The sequence below is a fragment of the Populus trichocarpa genome, chromosome 3 (assembly GCF_000002775.5).
Source record: "Populus trichocarpa isolate Nisqually-1 chromosome 3, P.trichocarpa_v4.1, whole genome shotgun sequence".
Classification (NCBI taxonomy): domain Eukaryota; kingdom Viridiplantae; phylum Streptophyta; class Magnoliopsida; order Malpighiales; family Salicaceae; genus Populus; species Populus trichocarpa.
Genome location: NC_037287.2, coordinates 12,347,462 through 12,373,705, shown reverse-complemented (window position 1 = coordinate 12,373,705; position 26,244 = coordinate 12,347,462). Strand labels below are relative to the sequence as shown.

Here is a 26,244-nt window from a genome sequence, read left to right as displayed (position 1 = left end):
ATGTGATCTAAACAATAAAATTAACAATAAATAATCGGTACCCAACTAATTATTCTCACTTGTTTAATTCAAACTTATTCAATCTATATTAATACATTTTAATTATTATCAATTCCATAAAAAAATAATTTCCCTAAATTTTCTTAAAATTTCAATTGACAATAAAATTGACAAAATATAATTTTACCTATTAAATAATCTATCATTTCTTCAATTATAACACATCTAAGTTACAACATTGAACTCAATTTCATTAAATAACAAATAAAATCAATTTCTCTTATATTTCAAACAAACCCAACATACAAATCATTAATTAGCACAACAAAAGTTTTTAGGAAAAAAATTGTAAAATATTTAAATATCTAAGCAAACTATAAATACTATAAATTTTTTTAATAAATTAACCAAAAAATATAAATAAATATGTTTGCCTACTTAGTGTGGCAAAATTTCACAAGAAATTGATCATGGGAGAAGAGGCTGTTGTTTTTTTAGTAGAAAGAAGAAGAGGAAGGTAGGGGTATGAGAGAACTCACGAGTTTTTATTCATTTAATTTCTGTGATGGAATGTTTGTCGGCAATTTTTTCAGAAAATAATGATGTGTCACATTTTCAATGGAATTTTTTTTATTTCTCTATTTTGTCAAATTTTTTATCAAAACATATTCCATCGTAATTTACACTGGCAGTTATCGACGAAATTTTTTATCAAAACATACCATACCACTGAGAGGAGTATGGTAAAATACAGGCTTGAAACTTGCCAGGCAAAAAAGAAGAGCTTAATACATCTGGACGTGCAATAAGTTCTGTTGCTACTGTTCGTGGGTTAGATTTTAATGATTTTTGGAATTTCTCAAAGTTGGTGGCATTTCTGGGTACGCCTGTTAGTACTGCTCTCAATGAAATCTAAGAGCGCTGTGGTCCATTTGCTTCTAGTGGTGTTTGTCCTGTTATCTGCATGTCTCGCGTCTTTTAATGTTTTGTCTATCTTTAGGATCATCGAATCAAGGAATTCTCATCCACTCTCTCTTTATTGTGCACAGTTCCTGTTGTATTTATGCTGATATCAAGTTTTCTGTGCTAAACACCAGAGCTTCATGGAATAGATCGCACAATTTTGATGTGAGCATTGAAACTTCTAGAACATAAAGGGAAGCTTGCAATCTTTAAGGGAACTTCAGCTGATGATGAAGGTGTGAAATTCTCTGTGTAATGCTTGAACTGTCGCTTTGAAGAGTCACCTGTTCCTTTCAGTGTATTACACAAATATTACCAGACCACACAGGCTGCCACCATATTTTTATGGGTTTGATCAATGGCATTTTCCTCTGTTTTCTGGGGAAGTGGTACCACTCAATGTATAATGTCAGGTGTGATTCTAGTTTGATTTGCAATGGAGTTTTTCTGTTCTTCTTTTTTTTTACCTCGTATTACTGATTGAGCCTGGGCAATGTCTTTAGCGTTGAAGGAATTTTGAACTTGCAAGAAAAACCTTAATACCACAAAACTTTATCCGGAATAAATATAAATTAGATACAAGGGAGAAAATGGGGACATACAAGTAATTTTCTTGTTGGGTTTATGATTTACATGTTAGGGTTTTATTGGAAATGGACCAAGTTTTATCAATGGCGGGTGTACTCTGTCAGGGACTATTTTTTTCCATCAGTGAAATAATTCAACAATTTTTTACTGGTTCTCTTTTGATGGATTTGTCAAAAGATGCCGATAGCATGGAATATGACTAGATTCGAGCAGGGAAATGCCAAAGCTTATTCCCAGAATATCACCACTCTAGCATTTTGAGCTCTTTGCCTAACTAAAAGGCTTGTTTACAGCCTAACTTTTTGTTTGGTTGTGTTAGGAGGTGCTGTCCGCGAAAATGCATTACACAAGTTCTAACCATGCCAGATTTCAGCTCTTGCGTAGCTAGACTCGAGATCATTTATCAGAACTTAGGCTAATCCCCACAATTGCATTAATAAAAACAGATGCTTGACAAAAATTAGATGAAACTATCCGCAGAAATCATCAATTTCTATATTCTGTAATTAAAGTACACAGTTCAAACATTTCGCTCAAATAAAAATACATACATATATATATAATAAGAACCCTTAACATGCAAACAACAAACTATTCAAACAAGTATAATTCACGGGGAATTCAAAGCACAATGCAAAATGGGTCCAATACTGTTTGTTATTCATTTAAACCTCACAATACCTATTATATAAATCATAGTATACAAACATAAAAGTGAGATAACAAGACCTGAAGAAATCGTATAGTCACCGTGAGAGCCAGAGTTCAACTCTACCAAAGGTCAGTTTCCAACTGCATTCTAAGGATTTGAACCTCATTTATGTATACATATCAGGGTAACACAAAGATGTGAAGAACAATGACAAGCAATTGTACAGTAGTCGTAATAACATGAGCTGCCTCGCGTGAAGGTGTGTACAGAAAGCTTTCAGCTGTGGTAGGTGGAATATTTCACGCATATGATGGAGCCAAACATTCGTCGACCATATCCACCAGGTTTGGGTTTTCCAATGCTGCAGCTACTCGCTCTTTATCATTTAGTTGTTTATTAACTGCACAAAAAATAGATCAGGATAGAAAACAAATGCTGTTTTATAATTCATATGCACTTTTATCAAGATCGAGTTTGCATGCCACCTACAAGGCAAAAGAAGGAAAGCACGCATCACAGGAGTTCTAAAAAAAAATGATGCTACTCAGTAATCCAGGAAGTGCTCTGTGAAGATTCCCACAACTCATGTTTCAAGAGCTTGTTAGGTCACAGAAATAAGGGGGTGAAAAAAAAAATGAAAAAGAAAATTGGTTGTCGTTATTTCTAGAGGCCAGATATTTGATTAAGGATTCAAAACCAGTGCCTGTAGTATATACAGCATCCTCAGGCTTCAAAACATTAACTTCAGGGTGTAAGATGAGGATACGACCATATGGCTTTTAGTGTTTGGATAGGGAAAGAAATTCTAACGAAAAGAAGCACAACATGGAGAATAAGATAATAAATGGCGGCAAATCTATTAAAGGCATTTGAACTTCCACCCAGGCACAAATTAAAAGCATCCAACAGCTGATTCCCTCCACCCCAAGATAGAGTGATTACCTGCAGATTCAGTTGCATGAGTTCCTGGTGCAACCCTGATATCCACCTAAACAACATTGGGAAATATTGGTGAGAAGGAGAGGAGAAAAGGCAGAGGGGGATGCACTACAATTACAAGTATAAGAGTGTAAATTTTTTTAAGAATTCTTGGGCCAAAAGTAGCTGTTAAGACCGGCACTACAACACTACAATTAAAAGTATCAGATAAAATTCAAAGTTATCAACAAAAATTGACTTGGGATGCTCCAACCACATCGTTTCCAGAGTCCAAATCATATAGGAATTAAATAAGCACCAGCATGTACCCTTACTCCATCAATTACAAATTAGCGTTTATGTATGAGTTAAGTGTTTTCTGATCTATGCAGATAATCTGTGATGTTCAATCCATTTTAGGACATAATGGTTACTAAGAAATCATTGCTCTATCAAATCATTTTAGGACATGTTTTCAAGCGGTAAGAAATCTTTCTTCAAGGGAGTAATGAGTAGGGTTTGTGGAACAAAACTTCCTTTATATAACTATAAAGCATAATGTTGACAGTGCAACCCGGAAAACTTGGTCATCTACTTTATCTTAGTCTATTGTGTTCCCCAATTCCTGGTGCTGGTGAATCACACAACTACAGTGCTCGCATATTGTTTTGCTTCAAGCCATTCAAGTAGGCATTCGCAAATTACTCCAGATATATTGTGGGCGAGCTCAAAATTTCATAGATAAATAACAGACACCAAATGCCATAATATAAAGAATGACAGGAAATCAATTTAAGCAATTATTTGCCTAACATTCCCAACAATACAAAGCCACCAAGCTTTTCTAGATGCGCTTAGTTGTGTATTCCACCGACTTCAACAATATATCTATCCTCAACCTAATTTCATAAAAAAAGAGGCGTATCTCAGTATGCATGATCAGATTAGGGTTCATGAATGGCTATTCATGTTATCGGGGGAAGTGGTATGACCTTGCAACATCCAAAGGAACTTAAACAATACTGCCAATCACAAATTATGGTCCGCCTCTGCTACAGAAATAGATAACAAAGCTGAAAACACAGTTAACAAATACCTTGTAACGTTGTGGCAGGCTTCTCATAAGTTTCACTCTCAAGCAAAGACCAATGACTGTTGCCATGCTACAATGTTCAACTGTTGGAGTGAATGTCACCCTGAATAAGAGAAATCTCGTAAAGTTTTATTTGAATTTCAGTTATTTATTAAAAGGAAGGCCAATGAAGTAGGAATAAATAGAATTGAGACGACAGGCATTGTTACCTGACATAACTGTGATTGTCATCTACTTCAATCGCATCCTCCGTTATCACTTTAAGCTCTTCCAAAGAGTAAGGATGCTCCGGATCCTTTATGTCTCTAATATGATTTAAGAATGTTAAGAAAATAAACACTCTAACAAATCTTGCTTCAAACTACCGAAAACATCAATCCATTCTACATTTCTTAGCATTGCTTGCGCGCCCACTCCAAACCACCGACAGTAACATATTTTTCATGTAGCGTAATTGGGGTTAATTCTTACACTATCTAGCCCCATTCCCAAACAGAAAAAATCATCAAATATTTTGTCTTTAGAAGCAATAATATTTTGATCGCTTTTGAACCAAACATAAGAAGAACGCACAGAAAAAAGGGGGAAAAAAACTAAACTTTAGAATTGAATTAAGAAAAATTAATGAAAAGGATATCAAAAACTTCAAGTTGATCAATAGGCTCAACAGCATGCTCATCATCACCAACACTTGGAGCACTTCGAACCCGTCTCTCCTTCTTCTCATAAATTACTGGATTAGCGTTGATTAGCCCAGAGACCATTTCTTTTCTTCTTCTTTTTTTCCTTCTTATACCAAAAAACCAGAAACAAGAAACAGAATAATACAATACTTTACGTAAATAGTAACCAACACCCAAACAAATTCAGAGAGAGAAAGAGATAATCGACAGAGGATGCTGATGAGTTTTTCTAGACCTCCTCTGCAGGCTGGAGCGGTGAAACCTTTACGGCTTTCTTAACTCTTTCACGGCGCTGTTTGTTCTAGTTATGGGTTGGGCCAAGCCCTTGTTTGGGCTCATGAAGAATTCAAGCACGTTCTGCATTGGCGGAATAAATAAATAAAAAGTATAATTATATCGATCGTTTTTTTTATTTGAAAAATTAAACCTTACACTTACATTTTGGGTCAATCAATTTTTTCATAAAATAACTAAATCATCCTTATATATAATAATATATTAAATTTCCCAAAGCCACTTCTTCCTTTTCCTGCATGAGCAAAAGAGTTGTAAATAAATCAAAATAATGAACAATGATTAGTTTATTAAGAGAAGAGTGATAAACATAAGAATGTTTTTTTTTAAAAATCCAGAATTTATATAAATTTAAATTTATAAGTAAAAAAAAATTCATAGCAAGCTTTCAACTCAAATATCAAATAGAATAATATCATGCATGCAAATTATATATCCAAACTTATAATTGATATTAATTCAAAGTTCTAGCATGGATACTAATAATAAAAACGTTAATTATTAAATTAAAACAAATAAAAATATTAACTTCTTGAAACATTTTAAAGTAATAAATCTTTTATTATTGTCAATGATGAATCATTTGTTTTTAAAGCTTTATTGTTAATAGCTTGTATAACTCTGATGTTTGTAATATGTTTTTCAAGATTCCAACACCACCACTTTGATTTAGAAAGTCTTTGAATTAAAAATTATGTAACTTAAATATCTCTTAACAAGATGAACCTAAATTCTTAGATTTGAAAGAAAAATCAAAGTATAAAAAAAAATAAAACATTAAAATATGAGGTGAGGAAGGGTGTATAAAAAATTAAAAAGAGTCAAGCGAAAGCGAACCCCTAATCAATAGAAGAGGCACCAGAAAAGAAAGCTAAACTAAACATTGTTTGAAACTTTTCCTTCACCATCTTTTTTATAGTTGATTTTGAAAATTAAAAAGTTGAAGAATTAATTATGATAAGAATCATAATTAATTCTCATATTACCAACATTTGATTAATCACCATAAATCAAGAATTAAATATGAATATAGTGGTTATAAATATGTATTTCTTGAGTTTAAGAAATTATACACATTTGCTAGGAAGAGACTATTAACATTTATGGGGTAGACTTGAAAAACAATGGGATGATCAAAGTCCAAATTTTAATTGGCAAAAAAAAAAAAGTTGTCCACCCCCTTAACAAAACCAAAAAGTAATAATTTTTTTTTATTTGGTTTTTTTTGGCACTTTAAGAAAAATCTATTAGATTCATTTACTATTTAATTTTAACATGATTCTTAAATATTATGATAAATTTTTATTTGAATCTTCATAATTTAATTTTCAATTATTATATATATGATAAGAGAATAATAATATTAATAATAAATTGTTCATGAGAATTCAATTCGAATCAATTTTTTATTTTTAAAATTTAAAATAAATTTTGAACATAATTTTTATTATATTTATGATTTTTTAGCTTATAATCACACATAAAATATTAACATACTATTTTTATTTTTTTTGTTAAACAGAAAAAATAATTACAGTTAAAAACCTTTGGTTTGTTTGCTAAGATAAACAATAGTTTTTACTTGATTTAAGTTCTTCAAAAAAAAAAAAAAAAGAACAAGACTAGTTTTGTTATATATATATATATATATATATATATATATATATATATATGCGCGCTAGGACAATACTTTAATCTCTTAATTAAATTTGAATATATGCTTAGTTTTGTTTGTAAGATTTCCATGATATAATAAATTCCATAATTATAGATTAAACTTGGAAAACTAATTTGATTAGTATGCTTTTGTAATTTTAATTAGAGGAGAATGCTACCGTTTCTAACACTTGCAAAGTCAGCCCTCTTGATCAGCAGGATGTGACAGAAAATTTGTAGCAAGGAATGAGGCTTCTAGGAAGCTTCTCCACCTAACATGGAGGAAACCTGTGCTCTTTTTCGTGGATATGGACACTATTATGTTGTCTAATCAACGGTCACACTTGAGAGTTGAGACTGTTCATAGATTCTTCTAGTGAAATGAACAGATTCACAAGTAATTGACTCAAACAAACAATTTAGTACAGCTATTTTTTTTTTAGTTTAATATAGGTGTTCAGGCCAGCTTGCGCGCACCTTGACTAATCTCACAGACCCTGAAATTAACGACCATGTAAACTTCTAGTGACCATCATATAAGCAACCATAAGGCTCGAACCTGAAACCACAGAGGGAACAAATCTCTTGGTCCCAAGCTCTTACCACTAGGCTACTATCTAGACGGTTTAGAGCTAATTTTAATTACTTCTGTGTTAGATCACCCATGATTATTTATTTTATTAGGACATCAAATTGAAATCTTAGCTTCAGTACTGTTGTTGCCATTCAAAAAGTAGTTAAAATCGAAGTTTCATATTCAAATCTGAGGATAGATGGTCTCAGGGTTTATGGAACTTGGATGTTCTGCTACAACGTCACTATATATCTAGCTCTTTGCTTGGCCAATCACCACCTACCTCCTAGGATACCATTTCCACTTTTAAGTGAGATTTATCCAAACCCCATATCTGCTTTGGAGAGATTTCTGCTTTTTCTGAGCATTTCTTCAATGTATCGTAAGCTATGAAGATCCCTAAGCTGATGTTCTCCTTCCTTCTCTTTGCCTTGACAGCAATATCATTTCAAAGGGCCATTGATGCTCAAGGTCCCAAAGAAGCGGTGGTTGATTCAAATGATAACGAGGTTCTCCTGGGTTTAGATTATTACATCGCAGTCACCAGTCCATTTGACGGGATGTCTCTAGCCATGGAAGCCAGCTGCCCACCTCCTGTTGTGCACAGGAACAATCTCTCTTTGCTTCCGATAAAATTCTCATCGGTGGTTGATTCCAATGACAATGTGGTCCGAGAAGACACTAGTCTGAACTTGGAGTTCAATGTCGAGCTCAACAACAGTGATTGTAACGTGCCGACCATTTGGAAAGTTGAGTTTAATGCATCCATGCAACAATGGCTGGTTATGATCGGTGGGGATCGAAGTCATAATCGGTTTCAGATTGCCAAGGCATGCCCATATAGAAAATATTTCTATCAGCTTCGTTACTGCCCGGTTCTCGGGTCCATCCAATTCCCTTGCGTTACAGTTCGCTCTCTTTTCAAGAATGGATTAAACTATCTGGCTCTCAATGGCGATCCTATAGCAATTGTGCTGGGGCAGCTTGTATCTTCAACATGATGCTATTCTAGAATATTACGATCTTCAAACTTTTTTCCATGGAACAGGGGGCTGCATGGCTAGGATACACTTTTGTTGGGGGCCAGGGGACCTGGCTGGAAGTACTCTTGAATAAATAAATTCCAAGCTTTTGCATTTGCTGTGGTCGATCAAAAATCTTCTGTGAGCCCTTTTATTTTCTTTGGTTTGAATTAAAACTTGTTCTGATTGCCATAATTCTTAACTTAAAACAAGTGGTTCTTTGCAGTAATCTGGTAAATTTGGCTCTTTGAAACGGCTGTTGTTTTCCATTGAAGTGCCTCAGTCCTAATCCAGAGCACCAATACCATGCAACCCTACAAACTTACTTAATCTTCAAATCATGGAATCGTGTTGTTGATTAACAAATATTAAGAAATCAAGACCATGCTGGCGCTTCTCATGAGATGGCTTAAATGGAACACAAATGGCTCTTCTCTAGACCATAAGCCTAGGCATGCCGGTGTTGGTTAGTGTTTTAGGTGGTAGAGACCGGTTGTCGTCTTGTTGAGGCTTTGAAACGGGGTGAGCCTTGTGGATGCTAAATTGCAGCTGCTGTTGCGGGGTTAATTGTTAAGGTCGTTTGTTCGTCCTGACCACCGCTGAACCACGCTGTTCTACTGAGTTCGGGAGATAAAGTGTGATAATTATTGTTTTTTAATGTTTTTTTTATTTAAAAATATATTAAAATATTATTTTTTATTTTAAAAAAATTATTTTTAATATTGACATATTAAAACAATCTAAAAATATAAAATAAAAATTAATTTTAAATAAAAAATATTCAAAACCTATAAAAAAACATTTTTGTACCCAAAAATAAACAGCGCACAAGGAACCCACCACGAGGCCCATGCCTTCTGTTCGGGACACAGACAGCATAATTTTAAGACTATAATGTACCTACCACTCTATACAATCAGAGTGACATTAGTTACTGAACAAAATATTCTGCAGCATCAAATTAAAATTAAAAGAAATACTGTAGAAAATTTAGTTACAGATTTAATTTAAATAGTAAAATTATAATTTTTTTCCTAATTATCACAATACAATTGGCCGTGGTAACAGAGTATAGAGGTTTTTTTTTTTACACAGTAAAAAGATTGATGAGAAAAAAAAAACAATAATGCACTGTAAAATAAGGATATGTTTTATTTTTTTCATTTTAAAAACATAATAAAATAATTAAAATATCATTAACGTCTAATTGCCTTAATTTGAGTCAAGTCGTTTTTCGGTTTTTTCTTATGATTTTTATGTTATTATTGAATCTTGTCAAATGCAATTTTATATTTTGACATATATAAAATATTATTTAATTTTTAAAAGTGAGTTGTGCGTGAACATCACGTGGACACATGTGGGTGCCCCTGCTTTTTCTGGTGAAGCATGTGGCATTCTTCAACGATCAAACTATATCTTTCACGATGACGTTTTAATCTTCACAACATCATCTCCATTACTGAGCGACACGTGTTGTCAGAATATATTGAGTTTTGTGATAGTGAATGCTTTTTTTCTTTTTTTCTTTCTTTCTTTCCTCTCTTCTCATCAGTTTTAGAGCCTTCCCCTATATATTTCAAAGCAGTCCTTTAATCTGTTTATTTTTTTTTTCAGATTTGATTCATGTTTCTTTCATGCTATTTGTTTTATTTTAAGTAATCCATAGAATTGGATTTTTCTTTCAATTTAATCCTATTATGATTTTTTTTTACCTTTTAGATTTTGTCCCCGGTCTTTTGTTTGCATTTTTTTTATTTCTAATCATTCTCTTCATTAAATTATCTTTCTTATCGCACCCCACAATATTTTATATAATTATCTTAACTGAATTATTTTTTCAATGGAACCCTTAATATTTTATATAATTTTTTTAATTGAATTATTTTTTCAATTGTAGCCCTCGATATTTTATATAATTCTCTTAATTGAATTATTTTTTTAATTACATCCCTCAATATTTTATTTTATATCAGATTTGGTTTTTATTCTTTTAATTACTATTTACTTTGTTTTTAATCATTTTTTATTGAGACTTTCTTTTCTAAATTTCATCACTCGGCAATTTATTGATCGAGATTTTGTTAATCTGAAATTTGATTTCATGTTTTTTTCGGGTTTGTTTTTTATGGGATGCTTCCGGCCTTATAACCCAGATCACGAGTTTGAAATATTAGCCCGAGTTGGCTTATTTCTTTCTAGGTCCTTTTTTACAATTGATTTTTGTATTCCATATTTTATGGTGTTATCTCGATCTCATGTGTCAGGTCATGGATTTTGTTGGTTAACCCGAATTGACTTGGGCTAAATTTTTTTTCTATTTATTTGTTGTTATTTCCTATTTTATAATCACCTCATTAAGTTAAGTTAACTGAAGTTATTGAATCCAATAAAATCAATAACCTAACTCTTGAATTTTTCTTACTTCTTTAAAAACACTAACATTGCCTAAACATTTTTTATGTCCATCTTTTATTCGAATCTTTTTACAATTTTATTTTTCAGCACCAAGTTGATTGAGAATTGAACTTTATAATTTGTTTTATTTTTTTTCTATTGAGTTATCCTAGTCTCATGATCTGGATTTCAAGTTTAACAGGTTAACTTGGATTGACACATATCATTGTTTTGGGTCCTTTTTTTTTTAATTGATTTTTTTTCAAATTCATTCTTCAACATTAGTTTTGTTGTAAATTCAACTTTATAATTTGTTGTGATTTGTTTTATATAGGGTTATCATGGTCTTATAACCCGACATGCAAATTAGCAGATTAATATGAGTTGACCCAAATCGATTCAATATATTATTATCTCATTGTTTATAAAAAAATTTTATATTGAATATTTATTTCGAGTCAAATTATCTTTTTACTGGTCATCAAGTTAACCGGGTTACATAAAATAAATCCCTCACAATTAAAAAAAAATTACCAAAAAGATATTAATATCTAGATATTTTTATATATAAAAAAAAAATCCAGTATAGCACGAGTTAGTCATCAAGTATTGGAAGCGTGCAACTTTATGACATACGGGTGGCGTGGGTCGTACACTTGGCTTCAATAAGTTGCCTGAATGACAGGTCGCTTAGAGGACATGCGACCAAGCCTGCTCTCATGTTGCATCCGTATTTGGAGCCCTATTTGGCTATTTGCCCTTGTTGTACTGTGCTGTGTAATACGTTGTCCTTGTGAAGTTAAACAAAGCAATTAAAATGTTTAGTTACAGACTACGGTGCTGGATCATAAAGTATAATACAAGAAGTTTGCTGGATCGATACGGTTTTGGATCATATAATATGAAACAAGAAGTTTGCTGGATCAAAACGAAGCGCCCGAGACTTGCTGGGTTGTGTAGACAATAATGCTGCTTCTGCAAATCCATTTCATGTATTTGGATTAGGAGGCTGTATTGTATTTAGAGGTAGCCAGTCTGTTGCTTTTGTATCATCAGTGCCAGAAAAACAAGACATTCACAGATATTAACCATTCACCAAGAATTCACAAGGCAGAAGAACGCATCACCAAGAATGACAAGAATTGTTCTTGAGAAACAAGAATATACTTTGTTCCTCAAAAATGTTATCAGCTTGCAAAAGTTTCAGCGTAAACCATTTGCCTAACGATAGCATTCTGATTCAGCAGTACAACCACATGGCTTGTGTACCAATCAACTTCCTGCCAACGACCGACCTCATGGCCTGCGCGATAACAACAGTATATTTATTATGAGTACACAGTTCCTTGTTGCCAAGGGATTCAAGTAACTGGTAACCTCACAACTATTTGTGCAGACAGCGACCGTCCACGCTGAGTTTTGTAGCTTTCTATGGCTTCTTTTTCGGTGCTTTAGCTGATGTAAGTTTTTTTATTCATCTCCCGGCAACAATTGACATCTGAGTTTAGGAGCAGTGAAGTTGTGACTGCTCAAAAGTCAATTACTTGTCTGCATATTCTGCTGCAGTTTTTGCATAAGGTCCATCTTGACCTACTGTTAAATATTATGACAGTTTGCAAACTAGCTGAAATAGCAAAACCAGTGACTTTGACAACAGAGTTGCTTAGTTTAAGTTGCCATTCTCTCATCTAGCAAATCACCTGCGACCTGCAAATTCTCATAAGCAGCTACAGTATCTGCAGAATGGTCAATCAACAGAGCAATCGAGTGCTCCAGCAGTAACCCGGAATTGATATTAGGCTAGTAAGTTCAACAAGCTAATTTCTGAAAGCTGTAAATAACTTCGTTACTTAGAAAGCTTGAGGACATCAGTTTCTCAAACCTCCACATAAAATCCAAAAGTTTGCAACAGAACAAAGTGAATTAAGCCTCGCATATGATTGCCGGTAGGATGAACTTGGCTAAATGCAACTGCCAGCTTCTTTTTGATGGATGGAGGATCCTCTTAATAAGAGAAAGCAAAGGCTAAAGAACCAATCGAAAAACAAGGATCAATTGTTAGAAAGGAATACAAAAGAGATTTTGAACTCATCAAATCTGAAATCTTCATCAATAGAAGCTGCACATAAAGCAGACTGTAAATGCGGAGCTTGCAATCTGAAGAGAAAGAATGACTTAGCAAATGATTTGACAAGAGCATGTTAAATAGTGAAAAAGTCAAGGTGTGAGTGATGTGCTCAAGTTTATGTCCAGACAAGGGCAATATTACAACCCCATTCCCATCCACAGAATGCAACCTGCAAATAGAAAAATCGACGGTACTTTTTCAAATTTCCTTTGAGGATTATGGAAGCCCTTTTCCATAGATCATAGAAGCCTAAAAATGTTATATACACACATGCGTAAATGTAAAAAAAAATGCGTGTGCTCTTATAGCATGGCATCTCATTAGGTTTTTTTTTTTTTGACCCAACCAAGAAACAGAACATGACCACGTATTAAGAAAAATCCTTGAACCTAGAAAATTCAGCAAACCTATGAGTATAGATACCAGGGGACAGCTCATACTTGTGGCTGCATTTATGGACAGATGGACCACCAATCTAAACACAAACTACATATTCGACTGCAACCAATCCATACATGAGGGCTATCATAGTTACCTATATAGATCATCAAAAATATCTGAAGTGTGTCTTTCAGTTTTCAATAAGTTCCTCTAAATCTTGAGATTAAACCCATTGGTTAGTTAGTCCTTTAAACCATGAGGTACTTGTGCCTCAGTTACTTGTGTGCTGCACTCCCACACTCACTTGTGTTTGGAGAAATAACCAAGTTAATTTTTTTAACAAAATTACTAAAGTAAATGATCAGACCAGAATAGGCAGTCATGATTACAGAAAACACAAAAAGTGATCAGTTGCATAATTACCTCGCAGGGTATTTAATTTACATCCATATATTTTCTACCTCAACCCCTGAATCAGAAAAGAAGAGCTATCATAAAGCATGTCAGTTTTCCCTACTCAATGTCAGCTTCCCCACCAACAGTAAGCAAATTTGAAGGAAGTGAAGCAGGATCAAGTTCCCAACAGTCCTTTAAATTGTCAGCAACCTCGTCACCAGAAAACTTCCTTGAAGGAATCTGATGTGAAAACAACCAAATATCATCTTTTTCAAGCAATCTAACAGCATGGCACCCAATCTCTCGTCTCTTAAATACAGTCTTGTACCCATCAACCTTCTCAAGGGAGGCCATGCTCAATCCATGCATCTCACTGTAAGTGGTTAACAGCACAACAATGTCATGGCATCGCTCATCACTAGCTGACAGATTTCTTCCTTCAGCACCTAAAGTTGCTTTATTATAAAGTGCCCACACAGAACCCTTCTTAGGATAAATCCTATAAACTTCCCTTGCTTCCCTTTCACATTCCACAGCATGTGAAAAGATATTAACAGAGTCAATTATCATCGTCCTGGCAACCTTAAATCTACCACAAGATACATGAAGACCCATTTTCTCCCAAATTAACACCTCGTCTCCATACCTTTGAAGATCCAACCAACTCAAGTTCACCTTAAAGGGATTCACTGAAACAACTTCATCAATCAAACCATAATGTCTCGGCATTCCATCATCGTCATAAATAGCCCAAACTTGCCCTTTCTTAAACCTCCTCTCCACTCTATCACTATCAAAATCAAAGAAATTTGAATACTCCACTGCCATGCTGTCCAAATCCCCCCTTGAATTCTTGTGCCTCTCCATTTGCAAACTCGCACTCTTCTTTGATGCTCCTTGCCTCATGATTTCCATTTTTCTACTTGTCTTTACACCTTCCCTTGTCTTGATTTCCGTATCCCCACTCTTCTTTGATGCTCCACCTTTTTCAGTCTCCAAATCCGTGCTCTTGTTCAAGACTAGACATGTTTCCTTCCCCTTCCCCTTCCCCTTCTCCATCACCTTCTGCTTCTCCTTCTTCTTCTCCTTTTCCCCAACATCCTTTTGCTTCTCCTTCAATTCCACCTTTTGACTCGCCTTTTTCTTTGCTTCCAACTTCATTTCTGCTAATGTCATCGTTTCATCAGAAAACTTCACCCTCTTCTTTGATCTCTCCAAAACCTCACCAACAGTACTCGTTCTCCTCCTCAAACCCCCGGTCCTCAATTTCCCACCACCCCATTCTCCAGAAATTACTTCATTCCCCTTCAAATTCACGCCTCCTGCACTTTCAGCATCCAATTCTCTCCTCGACCCCGCACTGACCCCTTCCCCGGAACTCAAACCCCCAATTCCCTTACCACCAATATCTTTCCTCCTTAGCCTCTCACTCCAAACTCCAACCTCAGCATCCTTTTTATCCCCTCCTTTTACCTCAACAGCCTCAAAACTCTTCTTACAACTAGGACACACCAAATTATGCCCCAAATACTGTCTCTCAAACTGATGCAAAAGCCTACACCGCGAACAGGCAGTCCAAAAGGTCTCCACAGCAGAATTATCACTAACCCTCTCGTCCTGAAGCCGTATCCTTAACCTCAAATCATACTCTTTCCTCCTAATCTTATCAGACAAGACTCTAAACCCCTCAGCAACAAGCTTAAATGCCTCTTCGCATCCTAAAAATGGGTTCTTATCAGGGTGTAAGACTAAAGCTAGTTTCTTGTATTGTTTCTTAATACTGTTCATATGAGAGAAGGGTTCTACCTGGAGAATCTTGTACCAGTCAGTGATGTCTGAATTTTGGGTCTTGGAGGCGACACGGAGAGTCTTCAAGGCTGTCAGCATTGAAGAGAGACCTTCGAGTTTTGGAGAGAGACGGTGGGCTTTCTTGGCGTGCTTGAGGGCTGATTTGAGGTTGGAGTTGGTAAATTTAGTCTCTGCTATTGTTTTGAGACGCCTTGCTTCTTCTTCTTGATCTGCCTTCGTTCCCATTGATTTTTGACACACAGAAAAAAGTAGGTTGAGAGAAAGAGGAGAGAAAATGGGTAGGGACTAGGGAGGGTTTTAGCTTCTGTATATTTTTTTTCCTTTCCTTTCCTTTTCTTTAATCAATGAAAGCAAAGCCACGACAGAAACAAAAGAAAACGTCGAACAAACACCAGTCTCGCCATAAGTAAATACAGTAGCTGTTTTTTTTTTTTTTGTGGGTTTTAAAGTTATTAACGGTTAAATGGGCTGGGCTTTGATTATTCGTATAAAGGAAGCAGATGGTAATAGTCTATGCCATTCCAAAGCCTAGCCCATAAAAAGGTAGATAAAGCTTGGTGGCCTCGGCCCATACACAACCAAGACCGAAAAACTTAGAAGTGGCTAGCTATGGATGTAGAAACTACTATTTATTTTACAGTGTTGTGTCGTGGATTGGATTAAAAAAATATATAGAGAATTAATTAATGTTATTATTAAATCTGTTGTAGTATGTTAATCTTGAAATTTCATAATCTAATTTCTTATATAGTTCGAGTTAAAAATTAAACTATATAAAAATTCTTTTGACGGACCAATTCAACTATATGCTAAGTAAACTGTGGTTCTGAGTATTTAGATAAATTTTTCATTATCTTTTTACCTTTTTAGCTTGGTATTTTTCATATGTTTCACTACATATTTGATAGACAAGAAGGTTTAATAAATAGAAAAATATTTTTGGTTAATTCAATTCATGTATTTTCATCATATAACACACTAATAATCTCTTCTCTTTTACTATTGTAATGTAATATATTATACTATATGTTAAAAACCTTAGGGTGAAAACGTTGTTCATGTGAACAGTGAATCACCTCAAGCTTTTTCTTCATTTGCATTTTTTTTATTCTTTATTGTGTCCTTCAATCTTTTTTTACCATCTTAATTTTTTTTATTTGCATCTTTTTTTTTTTATTGGATCCTTTGAACTTCTTTTTTTATTTGTGTCATTTTTTAGGAGCGCGTATGACAGGAGTTCCAAGAAAGGATTTGCATGTTCCTCTAGGTTATTATGAATATGGTCTGAGGGACTAGTTTTTCAATATATATATATATATATATAAAACATTATTTAATCATTATCTTTATTCCTACATCATCTTTTAAAAAAAAAATAGTTAGGCAAATACAAACCTCTCCATATCTCAGTTGACGTGAAACTTCAAGCTGCTAGTAAGAGCTTGGAGAATTCTTCGCAGGAAAAGTTGAGAAGCGAAGTAACTCGACCAAAAAGAAAGCCAACTCGATGGTGGCAACTCAAGAGGAGCAGCAACATCTACATGTGGTTGTCATGTTTGAGTGAAGGATTTGAGCTTGACGGCTATGCAAGAAAGAGAGTGGAACAAGATGAAAAATAATGGAAGCTAGGATGTTTGGTTTTTTTTCTCTTTGTTTGTTATTTTTTTATATGGAATCGTGTTTTGAAAAGAATAAGCTCTTTAATTATTATTTCAAATATAATAGCAATTTTATAAATAAATATATATTTTATATTGACTTTATAAAGTATTACAATTTTCAGGTTACAAAATGTAACATATAAAAACTTGATTGCAAAGTAAAAAAATAACCAAGAATACTTAAAGTAATTTGCCCTTTGAAAAATGAAAATTTTAAATAGTTTTCTGAAATAAATTATAAAAAATTCAGATTAAGGTAAAGTCCCCGCAACAAAGCAACTTTAACGAGTTTGCAACAAGAGCTTCAAGCATGCATGCATGCACCAATGTTGTTGACAAATTTGCTCGATCAAAGTAACACATCCGTTGCTGATTGGGCTCCGTAGACAAATGCTTGTCTTGTAAATCAAATCCATAAGGCAAAAGTACATATTGACCGAAGGACAACAGCATCAATGAAAAGTCCTTCACAAATGAGAATATTTTTGTTCCTCACATTTACCAACTTGCACTGATGTTTTCAGCTTAAACCATTAAGCTTCTAACACGTCAATTCGGGGTAGGCTTAATTTAACAGATATTAAGCCGATCGGGAATCCAATATCTAGTTGAAATGGGCTTACATTTTCCCGAACAATGTCACCGATTGAAGCACAAGAACCAGATGGCCCTTCACTTGTAGGCCGGTTACTTCCAGCCAACGACCAGCCCATGCCCCATGCAATAAAAATACACGTTATTTTTCTTATATAATGTTCGTTCTTGCCAATGGATTCCAGAAACCGGCAATATCACAGATATTTGAGCATACCGCGACCTTCCACGCTAAGCTTCGTAGCTTGCAATTGCTTCTTTTTCGGTCCCTTTAGCTGCTGCAACTTTTTATTCATCTGCCAGTAACAATTGACATTTAAGTTTAGAAACAGTAAATTTGGAAATCTCAGTATCTTTGAAACACAAGCATGGGTGCATACTGCAAACTCAAAAGAACATCGAACCATCGATTGACCTTTCCAAGGAGTCTCCTTTTTAAGGAAGTAAACATTATAGAGAACCATGATGCAAAGGAGAGTCAAAAGCAAACCTCAACCAGCCATTCATCAACAAGTACAAAAAAAAAACCCTCAAGTTGCATATGAATTGGAAGCGAGCATTTTAGTTGATCTAGATTGTGTTCAATGTTTTTTGGAACATATATATTTAGAACCATAAGCTTTGGCTAACTATTGAAAGGGGAAAGAATCGAGAGTAATAAGAATCTATCAAATCTGTCTCTGACAATACTGCAGGAGAGACCAATTGAAATTGAAAACCCTCACCAATATAAGAGGGCAATGACATTCTAAAGGATGGCTCCAAAGCACCCTGTTAGATAAGGATCCAAGTAACACGCAAAAACTTAGCTCAAATTGAGACAATCTTGTCCCATGAATAGTTCCAACTCAATGGTGGATCATGAAACATTGAGGTCATGCCATGTGAGTAATCATGCTACCACTCATTTTAACCTTTTACTCAACACAGCACTTTCTGTTAACTCTAAATGATTCAATTATGTGCTCACTTTCACATATTGGAATGGAAAAACCAACCTTTAGACGACGCTGATCTTGAACTACTTGTTTAGCACGGGCCCTAACTTCTTCAGGATCAATCTTAGATTGGGGACGCACCAAAAAATCCAATGGTGTTGCTTCTGGCCTGGATGCATGCTGTCTGTCTGATGACTGACTAGACTTCCGTTCCCTGAATTTTTTATTGATGTAAATTGAAGATTAGAATTGAGAAAAATAGCATGCCGAAAAAAATCATAGAAGCAAACAGGCACAAGATGTTGTTTAAGTAATCATCAGCAAACATGTAAGGAGTGATCTTCTGTCACATCTTACCGTGAAATATCCAAATCAAGATCTCCATCCCTTGATGACATTCCAGCAGAATTATTCGATGGCCTGAGATTCATACAAATTTACCACAAGAAAAATTTTCAGGCATAGACACATGAAACTCATGCACATATACAAACATCCAACAGTAATAAAAGTTGGCAGTGTGTGAAAAGAGAAATACCTTCTCACAGTTGGCCTTCTGAAGGCCCGATCATCTTCAACGTTTCTCATGTCCTCAAACCTTGTACTCTTATTAAATATTGGCCGACTCTATATTTATTAATTGCAGAAATGCAAGAAAATGTCATTACTTCAGATACAAATCTTCTTTGTGCACATATTTTCCAATTAATGAAAAAGATATTTTTTACCGAAAAATAATACCAATAAGGAAAAATATTCAAGTTTGGTTTAATTTTATTATATACTTGAGATCAACACATGACAAGTCAATTAAATATAAAAGAAAAGAGGCATTTCAAACAAACAGGAAAAGAGATCACCAATGAATGAACCCTAAAAGGAGAGAAACTATCCATGAGTGCCAGTCTAATATGATTTTCTAGTAAATGCATGCCCTAAGTTTTGCACTAAAAAAATATTAAGGAGAGGTGGCAGTTATTAAACAAATAAAAATCATGAGATGAAAAGAGATTGCATTACCCATTTATCAACCAGGTCCTTAGCAAGTTTTCTGTTGGATGTGGTTTCCTCATCAGATTTTGATAAAAACATAATAACCTGCCAGAGTATTAAATCAGTCTGAGTTTGGTTCAGTGCCAATAGAAACAGCAAGTTCGTTACCATCACATAAGGAGATCCCTAACCTTTCCAAGACCACTTTTTTTCAATTGTTCTCTTCTATCATACTGCTCCAGATCAATTGGAAACTGCATGAGAGAGAGAAAATGTTTCAGGCTCCACACGAAGTTCGTTCAGAAGCAACAAGAAGTACTAAATGGGGGAGGATGGTGGAAAACCCCAGCATACATCAGTCAAAATCTTCAAAATCGCAGCACGGATATTTATATTGGGTAAACTTCCATCTGGAAGGGGTTCTAGCCAATTTTTTAACAATGTTAGTACTCCATGATCTATGAACTCTTGTTGGAGCTGCTTCCTGCACCAGGAGACAACAATAAATTAACTGTAAATTCCAAGGGAACAAAAACAAGATTGTGTAAAGCCAGCTTACTTTGAGAGAACCTCGGTAAGAAGAGGCAACTTCTTGAGTTTATTAACAGCAGGCTTCCCCTGTCTATTAAGGTCTGCATCTTCTTCAGCAGTGACCTCAAGCTCAGCCATGACATTCTCAACTAATAGTGCAATCTCTGCAGGACTTTTCTCATTCTTCTTCCTTTTCTTACCCATCTTGAACATATCCTTGATTTCCTCATCCTCTTCACCTTCCTCTGCCTGGAAAGAAACGGAATAATAAACCCAATAACATAAAAGCTAGGAAGCTCCATATACAGCATGTCAACCGGCAAACATAAATATTATTATAGAGATGAAAGTCGATTAATAGTGCAACATCAATTATGGAACTCTGCAACAAGACAAGCAAAGTCTCCAAACACCAATTCAAAGCAATAGTGCGTAAAAAAAATACTGAACAAGCCAGGAGCCTCATCAATAAAACAGTCTATGGTGGCCTACAATTACAAGTGAGAGTCAGGAAAAGAGCTGGACTATTAACCTGAGGAGCATCAGTAGGAGAGCGTGGCTCATTGTCAATTCCATACCCATAAGCAGGATCCACACCACTGTCATCTATGAAGTTGTCATCATCTACAGTCCTAGCACCCTCTTGATCATCCTGTTCCAAAGGAAATTGAAATATATTTAGATATTCAATAACAAACTAAAAAACATAGTAGTTACTAAGGAAAGACCCAACACTTAAAACAAGTCAATAAAACAGGATTTATTCTATATCATAGACTCAACGATAGTCATGCAGCACGAATCAGACTTTTAATGTTAATTAACTACATAATTGAACCTTGAGAGACTAGCATATAACAAAAATTAGTAAGAACTATAGCAAAACTTGCTAGATTACTAATATATTGTCGTGAAAAAAGACGATGTGGAATCAAGTAAACAACTACATCAACATCAAACTGTGATAGAAATTGTACCCTAGAGGTTGATAAAGGAAGCTGCCGACCATTTAAACAGATTTAGCCACCTAGTACTAGTAATCAGATATCAACCAATTACTTGCCCATATAAACTCAAAAGACAAACCCAATGCTAATCCCATCCCAACAAAAATTTGTACTATAAATCAGAATAGCAATGTCCTATAGAATGCTATTAACATACCGACAACAAAAACAAAAATTAGCAACCACGAAATCAGCACCATGAAGGCTATATAACCCGGAAAACTTTAGCTCCGCAAACTGTCACCAAAATCACTCGATCTCTTCTTCGAGTCAATGAATCAGAAATCTCAATCAATCACATAGACAAACATAAAAAATCCAACACAATCAATTCAAAACTAAACACATCAAAGCATCAAAGAAAAAAAAATCTTAGAAAAAAGAAACTCAATTCAGATAAAAAAAAAAAGAACCTCGGAATCGCCACCAGCAATAGTATCCCACATCTCTTTAACTTCTCCGTCATCCTTTCCAGACACCAACTTCGTCGGCGTTCCTTTTTTCAGCCCCAATTTCGATTCACTTCCTCCTTTCCCTCCAAACTTCTTTTCCCCTTTACTGAACTTTTTCCTCTCCTTGTCCTTCGCAAATTTCTTGGTATAGTTCCCATCTCCAACCGATCCTTCCCTCTCAAACCCCCCGTAATCCTCCTCCTCGTCATCAACAAACGCCGGCGGCACATAACTACTGCTACCACTCTCTCTCCCTGAATCGCCGCCTTTTTTAACCAATCTTTTTCTAGGTTTTCCTACTTTATCCGTATCGTATACCGGAGTTTGTGACCTCTCTCTCTCCCAATTGTCAATATCATCCTCTAATTCGTCTAAGATATGATTCTGGTGTGGTTCCGGTGATTGTCCTCCGCCATCTGATTGCATTTCGTCGTAGTCCATTAACGGCTCTCCGTCCTCATCACGATACCTGACAAGAAAGCATCGGTCAATAGAATACCAAAAATCGTAATTTTCTCGATTGGGAATCGGTCAGCGAAACGCAAAAGAAAGCAATTGAAAAAAAAAACTAATTTTTTAGATAGATTGATCGAAAAGAAAATGAATTTAAAGAATTGAGGGAGTGGGGAGAGGGAGAGGGAGAGTACGGATCGTCTTCGTGACCCATGGTTATGCTTGGTTGTGGAAAGGTATGGAATTGATGACAGAATTTATAGTGAGGGCCGAGAGGATGGATTTTAATTGAGCAGGATGAAAGAAACAATTTAACCCAAAAGTTTATGCGGTTAGGTGAGGTTTCAGGATATAATTTATATTATTTTCTAACACATATTTTTAAGTGAAAACCCTTTGGGCTTGAAACTTAGACAGACTCACATTACCTTGTACTTAATTTTTATCAAATAAATGAGGATGGTGAGATTCGAACTCGTGACCGCTTGGTCATCAAGGCTCTGATACCATGTCAAAGAACCAATTTAACCCAAAAGTTTAAGCTATTAGGTGAGATCCCAGGATATGATTATGATTTATATTATTCTCTAATGATAATTTTAGTAAAGTAAGGAAATTTAGAACCAACACGAAGAGGTTATTTTAGTAAAGTAAGGAAATTGGGAAAAAAGAAAGGATAAACTATAAATTTAGCCCCTGTAGTTTTATCAATATTACACTATGATATTTGTATATTAAACATTTTCAGTATTTACCACATAAAATACTCCAATGTCAATATATATAATTTAGAGGGTGTTTGAGAATGTAATTGCGGTTAAATTTTTAAAGTGTTTTTCACTCAGAAATACATCAAAATAATATATTTTTTAATTTTTTAAAATTTATTTTTAACATCTACTCATCAAAACAATCCAAAAATATAAAAATATAATTTAAAATAGAAAAATTAAATTTTAGCAAGCCGCACTTCCAAACGGGAGCTTATAAATGGGCATGGATTTGTCAATATATTAACTGAAAAACAAAACCACATGTGTATTTCACTGTAGTCCAATCCACAATAAAATGTGTATTGGGTTGTAATGAAATTATCATTTTACCCTTCATCCTTTTATTTATAAGGCTTTGCTTGAGAGGTAAAATGATCTTTGCACACGGTTAATTTATCATTCTTTATTTTTTTTAGAGGAAACAATGTCTTTTTAATTTTTATAACAATACAATTATCATATTGCCCTTAAAAAGTTAACAATAAAAACCTTTGATCTAAATGTCTTATAGTAATTTTAATTTTTAAATTAATGGTTGAATTATTTCATTACCCTTACCATTAAAATTTGTTAGCCTTGGCTTTAGGGGCTTAATTGTAATTTCTTAACGGTTTTTTTTTTATTGTTGTTTAGTCCCAGGAGCATTTTTTTTTACAAATTAATGAACAATGTGATTACTCCATTACCCTTGCCATTCAATTTTTTTAACCTTGGTTTTAGGGGCTTGATTGTAATTTCATAATAGTTTTTTTGTTATTATTGTTTAGCACTAGGGACATTTTTGTTTTTTGTATAAATAAAAAAAAAGTTGTTGAAATGTGCCTTGCACGTGTCAGCCGCTTCGCCGCCTTCGGGCAGCGCGTGCAATTGACTCCAATGGTTTGAATCGTGATTCTGCCACATCATTGGATTTATCTTAGCATCCTTTTCCTCCCTCGGTGACGTGTGCTGGCCATGCAGAAAAAATATATCAACCATTTAATTTCTTTTATCTTTTAATTTGGTTCTTCTTTTCTTAATTGCAATTGTTTTATTTATATTGATTATTTCTAATTGAATTTTATTTTTGATTTTATCCCTGGTGGTTTGATTTTGTTAATGTTTTATCAAATTCGGTCCTCATTATTTTAATTGCTATTTTTTTTGTTTTGAATCATTTTCTTGATTGATTTGTTTTTTCAATTTCATCAATAAGCATTAATTTCATTTAATTTTTATGTCAAATTTGGTCATAATTCTTTTAATTACTATTTTTTAATCATTTTCTTATTTAGTTTGTTTTTTTCAATTCCACCCCTAAACATTTAATTTCATTTAATTTTCATGTCAAATTTAGTCTTAACTCTTTTAATTGCTTTTTGTTTTGTTTTGCATTGTTATTTTTTTATTGATTTTTTTTTCGCAATTTCATCATTCAATATTTGTTTGATTAAGAATCTTGCTTCTTGGATTTTTTTTTCAGGTTTGCCTTTAATGGGGTCACCCCGGTCTCATGATCCAAGTCATAGATATGAAAGATTAGCCCGAGCCAACTTTGGTTTTTTTTAAAGCATTTTTTTTAAATATTTTTTTGCTAGTATTTTTTTGGTTTCCTATATATAGGGGCATCCCAATTTCATATCCTAGATCATATGTTTGGTTTGTTGATCTAGGTTGGTTGCCGAGTTTGCTCGAGGCTTTTTTATATATGTTCTATATATTTTTATCATATTGGCAAGTGTTCATTCCTTATATTTTGTTGATATGTTCGACCCTGCGTAATCTTTTTTATGGTGTGAGTTTATTCAATTAGTCTTATTTGTATTTGTTGTTTAAGTCATGGGTTTTTTATGGTGGATTTATCTTTTATTTATTTAAATAAATAAGTTTAGTAAACACAATCGGTTGAATGTTTTATTTTTGCAGTTGGTTTCTTGGTTATTATTAGCGACTTTTTTTTTATTTACATAAATGATTATTTATTTATTTAGTTAGATGATTGCATAGGCTTTTCAATTTACACTTTGAATTTTTCATGTAAAAAAACACTTTGAAGCAACCTACATGAAAAAAAAATAATAACTCGTGACTAAACATGGGTTAAATGGCTAGAATAATTTATAATGTGGAGTGATTTTCTCACCGATTACAAGTGGATAGCATTACACCCAAAAAAAAATATTTTTAGTAAAACTAACATATTCCTTAAGCAACGAAATCATTGTAACAATGGTGAGAGCTTTGTTTTGCCTTGCATTATCAAATAAGAAAACATTGGCACGACTTGAGCCCAAAAGAAGTAACCCAACCTATTAAAATAATGGTGTTGACAAGTTTAAGAGATCGGGAATGGTGTTGGATTTCAAGGAAAGAAATATTGTTAGTGTCTGATATTTATAAAAAGCATGGGTTAATGGCAAATTGGATGTGTATTTTGGAAAAGGAAAAAACACAGTGAAATGGTGTGGGGTCTAAAAGAGGTCGTTTGTTTACGCGACTGTGGTTGCTTTTAAAGCAAACTACGTAAACAATACGTTTGGTAACAATAAAACACGAATCACTGTATACGTGGGGCCCGTTAAAAACGTTGTTTCGTGAGAAGCAGCTCTCAGCTGCTTTTCACGCGGCCACGTCTAATGCCCAGGTGAATTAATTCACCTAGGCACTGTTCACTTCAAGGGCACTGTTCACTCTTGAAGTGAACAGTGCCTAGGTGAATTGATTCACTTCTTGTAGTGAACAGTGCCTTGGTGAATGAATTCACCTAGGTACTGTTCACTTCAAGAGTGAACAGTGCTATTCACTTGGCACTGTTCACAGTGAAAAACAATTGTGTTTTATTTTTTTTATTTGTGTTTTATTCGAAAAATTAGAAGGAGATAGCTTGATGACGTAACAAAAAATTCAGTTTTTGTTGTTGCGTGCTTAAGAAACCATGGAAAATATTGTCCTTGTTTGGTAGATTTCGTACGTGATGAAATTGCATATAGTTTAATGGAATAATAAAAAATATTTGATATCAATATTATTTATTTCATGATGTAATAACAGTAGTTAAATCTACAATATTTAAATTAAAAACCATCAATATTAATATATATATTAATTATTTTATAACCTTAATTTGAAAATCATTCTTTTAACCAAACATATTAAACTACTTTTTGTTCAACCTCAATTTCAACCACAGTTTTAACCAAACATATATTTTTCCAAACCAACCTCAACTAAAAGTACTTTTTATAAAAGAACTTTTTTCAAACCACAACCACAACAACTACCATAAAAGTTGACTACTTTTTTATGAAA

The 26,244-nt window shown here is 34.1% G+C and overlaps 4 protein-coding genes across 5 annotated transcripts; 1 reads left to right on the top strand and 3 right to left on the bottom strand.

The window, feature by feature from the left end:
* Positions 1-2,190: 2,190 nt before the first annotated feature.
* On the bottom strand, positions 2,191-5,180 carry LOC7491884 (protein AE7). Its single transcript, XM_024596735.2, has 5 exons — positions 4,852-5,180; positions 4,424-4,529; positions 4,218-4,317; positions 3,146-3,191; positions 2,191-2,603 (listed from the first exon to the last, which is right to left on the bottom strand). Exons 1-5 carry the CDS (start codon positions 4,976-4,978, stop codon positions 2,503-2,505), a joined length of 480 nt encoding a protein of 159 aa, XP_024452503.1. The 5' UTR covers positions 4,979-5,180; the 3' UTR covers positions 2,191-2,502.
* Positions 5,181-7,506: 2,326 nt separating this feature from the next.
* LOC7456101 (wound-responsive protein GWIN3) lies at positions 7,507-8,560 on the top strand. Its single transcript, XM_002304323.4, has one exon. It carries the CDS (start codon positions 7,811-7,813, stop codon positions 8,420-8,422), a length of 612 nt encoding a protein of 203 aa, XP_002304359.1. The 5' UTR covers positions 7,507-7,810; the 3' UTR covers positions 8,423-8,560.
* Positions 8,561-11,611: 3,051 nt separating this feature from the next.
* LOC7456100 (uncharacterized) lies at positions 11,612-15,965 on the bottom strand. 2 transcript variants are annotated; one of them, XM_052451451.1, is made up of 3 exons: positions 13,773-15,965; positions 12,218-13,137; positions 11,612-12,143 (listed from the first exon to the last, which is right to left on the bottom strand). In XM_052451451.1, the coding sequence occupies exon 1, from the start codon at positions 15,777-15,779 to the stop codon at positions 13,863-13,865; it is 1,917 nt and encodes a 638-aa protein (XP_052307411.1). In that variant the 5' UTR covers positions 15,780-15,965; the 3' UTR covers positions 11,612-12,143; positions 12,218-13,137; positions 13,773-13,862. The 2 variants fall into 2 exon arrangements, with proteins under 2 accessions (XP_052307411.1, XP_024454173.2); XM_024598405.2 differs by having other exon boundaries at positions 11,612-13,137.
* Positions 15,966-17,598: 1,633 nt separating this feature from the next.
* LOC7491883 (protein IWS1 homolog 1) lies at positions 17,599-22,493 on the bottom strand. Its single transcript, XM_002303406.4, has 11 exons — positions 22,378-22,493; positions 21,692-22,199; positions 20,804-20,923; positions 20,300-20,520; positions 20,095-20,224; positions 19,932-19,994; positions 19,768-19,845; positions 19,286-19,374; positions 19,105-19,167; positions 18,808-18,961; positions 17,599-18,105 (listed from the first exon to the last, which is right to left on the bottom strand). Exons 1-11 carry the CDS (start codon positions 22,395-22,397, stop codon positions 18,007-18,009), a joined length of 1,545 nt encoding a protein of 514 aa, XP_002303442.2. The 5' UTR covers positions 22,398-22,493; the 3' UTR covers positions 17,599-18,006.
* Positions 22,494-26,244: the final 3,751 nt, after the last annotated feature.